General features: G+C 42.6%; 1 protein-coding gene across 4 annotated transcripts in view; it reads right to left on the reverse strand.

The window, feature by feature from the left end:
- arhgap44a (Rho GTPase activating protein 44a) overlaps window positions 1-6,612 on the reverse strand; it is a 28,916-nt gene extending 22,304 nt beyond the window's left edge. For 3 of the 4 annotated variants that reach the window (XM_051941036.1, XM_022198153.2, XM_051941037.1), the window contains exon 1: window positions 6,261-6,612. In XM_051941036.1, coding sequence (XP_051796996.1) covers window positions 6,261-6,313 — 53 coding nt within the window. In that variant the 5' untranslated portion in view covers window positions 6,314-6,612. The remainder of the gene's footprint in view (window positions 1-6,260) is intronic. The other variant, XM_051941038.1, reaches the window with a different exon arrangement.
- Between the last annotated feature and the right edge of the window lie 474 nt (window positions 6,613-7,086).

Below are 7,086 nucleotides of genomic sequence, written 5' to 3' on the forward strand. Positions count from 1 at the left end.
ATGGGGGCTGATGGGATGCAAGGCTACGAAAACAGAGAAACCCACTTACTGTAGCTGTCCAGCAAACTAGGTCACAGTTCTGTCAAGTATGCAAGAATAACTGTGAGAGGAGTGAACGCACACATGGACACACACACACACACACACACACACACACACACAGACACAGACACACACACACACACACACACACACACACATATGTCCAGAGAGGGAGTGAATGAGAGAGAGAGAGAGAGAGAGAGAGAGAGAGCGAGAGAGAGAGAGAGAGAGAGAGAGAGAGAGAGAGAGAGAGAGAGAGCCTGCAGCGTTTCACTGGAATCACAAGCAGTGACTTATCTCTAATAACTTTATTCATGGTGAATTATTTCCACAAAAGGCATGCTGCACTGTGACTTAACAATGTTTTTACACCTGTCATCTGCCCAAGTACACACACACAATGCACCGAAGTGATGTCAAACGTCCAGCAGAGAGCATCAAGTCAACACTGAGCAAACGAAGCAACAAAGATCAATGCAGAATTCTACCCAGGCTACGAATTAAACCAGTATCACAAGTCTGTGTTAAGGCTATAAATGTCTTCGCCATTTCTGTGCAACATGCGAGCTAGGGAAGCCAAACAAATGTGACACAACAGATAATACCAAATGAGCGTTTCTAGGCAACCAAAGCAAATGAAATATTTTGCATTTACTGTAAAGACAAATGGGATGGAGTGGCAGCCTCTGCAATTTAAGAGCAAATAAAATGAAAAATAAGAATCTCTGGTAACAGCAATGAGAAGTAAACAAAACAAGAAATTGTTATTAGTGGATTAGTGCTTCCTTTTTGGAGCCAATTGGCATTTCTGAATGGAAGGAAGTGGGCATGTAGACAGGGAGTCACCCGTCTCCTTAGGAGTTATTTCTAACAACAATGCCACTGAAGTCTAAAACTGTCATTTCCAGTGTTTTTGTTCCTTCGAATCATACAAAGCAGAAAAATTTCTGAACAATTTCACAGCACTAAGTTTGCAAAATGCTGATTTTATCTAGATTTTCTTTTTCTTTTTATGAGAAACAAAGATGACTATGAAATGACTTTATATTATTACTCCAGTTAATTGCAAAGATGGCTCAGTTCAATCATCATAAGTTTAACAAGACAATAACCAAAAATGTTTGAGCTTAAGGATATGACAATACTTTGGAACATTTTCAAAATTATTTGTCAGAAATAAGTCTGCAGGACTTTTGATAGAGTCCTCTATCTCTGTGTTGTTTCTGTCTCACAGCTTGAATTCGATCTAATGCATCTGTTCAATCTCAGTTAGGCACCCATGTTCTCTTCCTGATCAGGATGACGGATCATGAGCAACAGACTGGGTCAACGCTGACACCTGTATGATCAAGCCCACTTTAATAAGAATTGGATTATACAGAAAATCAAAAATGAAATCAAAGTAAAAATGAGAACCTGAGTCTGCCATACCTAAAGCTTTTTGTATGCACTTTTTAAATACGGCAGTGCTGAGGGTGTAGTAGTCTGCCAGTATAGGGGCTCTTTAAGAGGTTAGTCTTTTGAGTGAATCAGCGACATGGAAAGGGAGAAACGGCGCTTCTGTCTGATATTACATCATCTCTCTTTTGATGGCCAAAATGGCCCCTTGACAAAGGCTCTTTATCACTAACATACCCTGTAGTATGCTGTCTCTGAAAGGCACTGATGGGGTTATGGGAGGGTTATCAACACGGACCTTGTATGCTAGCACTGAATGACATGATACAATCGCAGCAGCTCTTGGAATGAATAAAGATACATGCTCTAGTACACAAAAAATTACTCATTTCTGATTGCTGATGACTAAATACTGCATTATTATGTGGAAGGGAATGTATTTGTTAAAATTATGTGCTTTGAAGTCAAGATTTAACAATGTGATGTGCTGGAAACTCTAAAGAAAGAGAATCCAGAATCAACTATGAAGACAGATTTCCATTGTGCTGTCCTCGTCTGCCAACCCAGAGAATCCAGGCAACGAGGTGGAGGAGGAAGAGAGAGAGAGAGAGAGAGAGTGTGGGGAGCAGAGGGGGGTTGCTGCATTGGCATGCAACAGGTTGCTTCTACACCTCGTGTTACCTGTCAGCTACCTTATGCTGTTATATTTGCCAGGAGTTGTGTTAATGCTGTGCTGAATGTAAAAACAGGCACAGGCAGTTATTTTTGTATGCTAACATAAATTTGTTCACAAGGTTAATATGCTAAGGGACACATTCATGCAAAATCTAGAAAGATGCAGTAAAAGTGCACACAGATAATAACAGATAATGTTCCTTGTGCTCATCTCCTTTTCTCCATATGCCTCTCCTTTAAATTTCCTGGATGGATACTTTGGTCCCTCTAAACCTACGAGAGCTTGCAAACTCATCAGTCTTATATTTACCTACTGCGTCAGAACAGAAGCAGAGTTAGGAGTGAGACAATGCAGAAGAGAGAAAGCATCTACAACTCAACTGCCAGCCCACAAATGGCTGCCATTTTCTGATAATTGCATTGCGGAGTGGCGAGACAGAAAGCAGGAAGAAAGTGTTTACCATAGTGGTATTGCAAAAACATCGTAGAGTGTGAAGACGGGAGGGGGTGACAGTAAACTTGTAATGATGTTCGGGCTAGAGAAAGTGGTCATGGGGAATCATATATTACATTTCTGTTTCTTTTTTCTTCCATGTGTGATATTTGACCGTACAGGACAGGATATTATTACATGACTTGTATCATGGAATCTTTTACCAGGCTGTCCTAGACCTAGATAGGGCAGTGAGTTGGGAATAGAGAAATAGGTCAAGAGAAATGGAGGGTGGGAGCCGGCTGAACCAATGTAATCTTTTCCTGGCTTCTTCTGTGTGTATGAGGGCATAAAAAATTACAAAGGCTTTTTTTTAGACCAATGCAAACACTTAAGCGAAGGTCACTCGTCTTTTAAATGAATTTTAACATCACCAAAGGACTTCTGAAAAACACTGAGGCCTCAATTAAAGCCCCTAAAATAATGCTTGTGTCGAAACAAAAAAATGAAAAGAAACACAAAATTCTTCCACTTTACAGACACTCAGTTGTGTCTCCCATCCAACCACTACAGGCTTCTTTTAGCTATACAGCATGAATAGCTGCACAGTCTCCAGTACAAAGTCTTGATCCATAGTGCTAATTGGTCAAGCTGATGATCACATGACATGGATCTCACCCAGGCAGGCGGCGGCAGCAGCAGCAGCAGCAGCCGTGGAGAGCCAGAGGGATGCTGACACAGCACACCTGAACGCCAACCCCCCACTGAAAGAAGACCTTCATTATCCACCACATAAAAGAAAAAAAAGACTGTCAATGCAGAAAGACCTGCCATTACAGAGACGCTAATCCATGCCATAAACAGATGAGTGGATTAAAAGTCTGCAGATGTACCAGCTTAATCATTATATCATGCTAATATATACACCAACCCACTCTAACATTATTAGTATTAAATCATACAATTTCGTTCCCTTGCTCTTCATGGAGCTGGTTTGAAGAGACTGAGGACTGGTCACTGGAATTATTAACTCCACTGAGACTGCTGAGGTTTGGGAAGGTCAGAGGCCCAAACCAACAGCTCTACTCTAAAGATGGTGGAAGCTTGAGTCAGCAGAACAGCCAATCTGAAGCCTCTATGGGTGGTTAAATCATCGATTGACAGAGTTTTTTTGGGGTTTTGGTCGTTCATGTAGGATCCTTGTATTGTCAATGGAAATAACATGTAAAAAAACAGCTTAAGTTCAGACCCAAAGCATCAACGTAGCCCAATATATCCTCCTGGCACAAAGGGAGCTCAAGTGCAGTGGGAAGTAAAAACGGGAGGACAGCAGAATTGTAGAATGATGTGAACGTTTGTTGTGTGATGCCTCATTAAACTGCACATGCACACATTTGTCCACCCACTGATCCTGCACTAACACACCAAGGCATGTGGGCGCGAGGACACGTGGATGCAAACATGCATGCATACAAAGCATCAAGCACACTGCCACTTCATAATTCACATCCACTTTGTGAGCGGTAATATCAAGGGACACCTTTACCCATCTATGCCTCAGCACAACACCTCTGAACTCCTTCAAATTATCACTGAGGGACAGGGTGACAGTCCTCGAATATGTGCAAAATAGAATGTCATTGAAAAAAAGCAGCATTCTGACATTAGGGAGCACATAAGAGCACAAAAACACTTTTGATGGACATTTCTACCCAAAGCACTTGAATGAACAAGATCCTGAATTACTGTTCCTGTCAATGATGAGAAAACTCTGCCCGGCCTTGCTTCATTGTTATTAAATGAGCTGCCTCAGGTTGTTAGACACAGTAAAGGTTAGAGTCTTCCTATCTTTCAATCCATCACCATATGCCAATGTTTGACACAGCTCAAGGTCAACAAGGTATTAGGGCTCTTACTTTTAGTTCTGATCCAAAGCTCAAATCAAATGAGGGGTCACTGAAGCTCACCTTGATAAGAAGTAACACTGAATTCCTGATTGTGGTTTAATTGAAGGGGTTGAGAGTGCAGGCCCTGCTAGGTACCATTAGTAGGAGTGCAAGGAGAGTTCTTTTGCTTATCATTCACTTGCTTATTTATTCTTTAGTGCAGAAAGACTAACTTATGTTGCTCTGAGGCACCTTCAGGAAACAACAAATCGTGAGAAGAATGTAATGCTCACAGCTTACACCAGCATGCACCATATGCAAGGAATGCATTCAAATATGACTACCAGTGCACATCAGAGTGGTGCAGAGGTTAGCACTAAAACAGGTTTTGGGTGTGAACTTGCTGAGGCCTTTCAATGTGGAGTTTGCACATGAGATTTCTCCAGCTGAAAGACACGCATGAAGGTAATTCGAAGGTGTGATCTTTCATCGTGGTCTGTGTTAGCCCTGAGATGTACTGGCAACCTGTCCAGGATGTACCCCGCCTCTCATCCAGTATCAGCCGGGTTAGAGCTCAATGCAAAGCCCAGATAAAATAGAGTACGTGTAGCTAACGGATAAATGGATGCAATGAAGAACTGTCATGTCTTCTCTGGCTCTGTTAAGGCCTGCAACCCAACTGCCCACACACACATCCAGAATCACACCCACACACGCACTCTCTAATGAGTCACAGAAAAATGATTCTAAAAAGACTGCAGCTAGAAAAAGGCAGCCTGAACCAAAGGGGTAAATGATGGCACAGACAGATCCTACAAGGTGTGTCTCCTCCTGCCTCTGTAGCTTGCCTCTCACACAGGCTTCTAACAGCCTATGACCCACGCCTCCTGGTCCTAATCCCCCAGAGCTGAGCAGAAGAACACCTTCTGGCCCAGCACTGCTTGACAAGCTGCTCTCCCCTGAACACAGAGGGTGGGGGAAGACTGATAAGCCCATTGGAGCAATATGTAAAAGGTCACAAAGCATCCATTCCTGAAGATGGCAGGAGATTTCAGAACCACCCAGATGCGGGTAAGTGCATGACAGAGGAGAGGGAGGGGGAATCCTTCCACGGCAGGCTCTCATTTAGTGAGATTCTTGATGTTTAGGAACTATAACGGAATGATAAAGGCGTTTCTTTAAATGCGTAAAAACCAATCATGCCAATAAAGCGCATTTTACATTAATGCCAGATGATTACAACTAATGGACTCGATAACCCACGCCTAAGAGGTGCTTCCCTCCTCACAGCTGATGTTACTGCGTAATGAAAACATTGCGCCTTTTTTTCTTTCCCATTTTTTTCCCTCACGTCGCAGCCCACACCGCATCCGTCTGCATCACGTTCACCTATTGACAGGTTTGGTGACAGGAGGTAAATTTAATCACGACATGATTTTTTGAGGAAAAAAAAATCCCTCTCCAGAGTTGCTACCGTGTTATATGTTTTTAAAATTGGGGATATTCTCTGCGCCCTGCGATTGTCTATATTTAATGAATTTCCGTGGGCAGGTTGTGGCTGCTGGGGCAATGCGCCTACACGCTGCCTATGCGGTAGCTTATTCCAATGGCTATTACGCATAGGAACATGGGGTGTTCTTTTGCCCCTCTGTGCTGCTACGGTTGCACGGATCATTCTGCGACCCCTGTAATGATCCTAATAGCAAATTAAATGATCTGCATTTGCATGGATATGACTCACATCCTATTGGGGCCATACTAGAGGGCTTTCTCTTTCCCTTTGACTTGGCCCGGCGAGAATAGCGCACTGAAAGGGGTTCGCTTACCTTCCAACCGTCTGGTTGGCGAGCTGTCGCATCCGATTGAATTGCTTCTTCATCTTGTATTTTCTGTGTTAACACCTATGGGGGGGAAATATTCCGCATTATTTCTCTCAGTATATCGCTCCGTCCTCCACAGAGGGGCAACGCAAAATCCAATCTGCCATATTCTCCTTCCCTCATCGCAAAGCTGCCGACGCCGAGAACTTTTGAAGCGGTTACATATTTTCAAATCATGTATATCTTTTTTTTTCTTCTTTACATCTATATCTGCCCCATTGCCTGCGCAGGGATGCTGGATCAATTCACCGCGGGCACTCACAGGCAGAGAGCGACAGCAGTGACAAGTAGCGGCTGCGCAGCAATGCAGTGTGGGAAATGTAGTGCGTTTAAATTAAGGCTGATTCAAGAATTCAGTCAGCTCCCACAGATCAAGGCTTGATCAAACGGTCCTTTAATGGGTACATTTCTTGCATTTGTCGACAAGAATTTTGCGTTTCCATTTACAAATGAAGATTGGCGGTGGAAACGCAAAAAAACTGGAGAGTTGCATTATCATAAATGCATATGTAGATATCTGTATATATAGACCTATACATATATTGTATATACACATAACACAAATAATAATGCTTAATATTTTATTATGATATCATATTATACCCTCCTACAATGAAAAAAAACACCCTACGCCTAAAAGTGGTGGTAAATGTTCTCAAAAACCTTCACTGCTGTACCTTAGCCTGGCTAACATCTCCATCTAGTGTCTTCAACATATCAGTGCAACTACATGTTTAAAGGGACAAGTCCTAATTAAAGGGGGAAAAAGTTC

This window comes from Acanthochromis polyacanthus, chromosome 21, assembly GCF_021347895.1.
Source record: "Acanthochromis polyacanthus isolate Apoly-LR-REF ecotype Palm Island chromosome 21, KAUST_Apoly_ChrSc, whole genome shotgun sequence".
NCBI lineage: Eukaryota > Metazoa > Chordata > Actinopteri > Pomacentridae > Acanthochromis > Acanthochromis polyacanthus.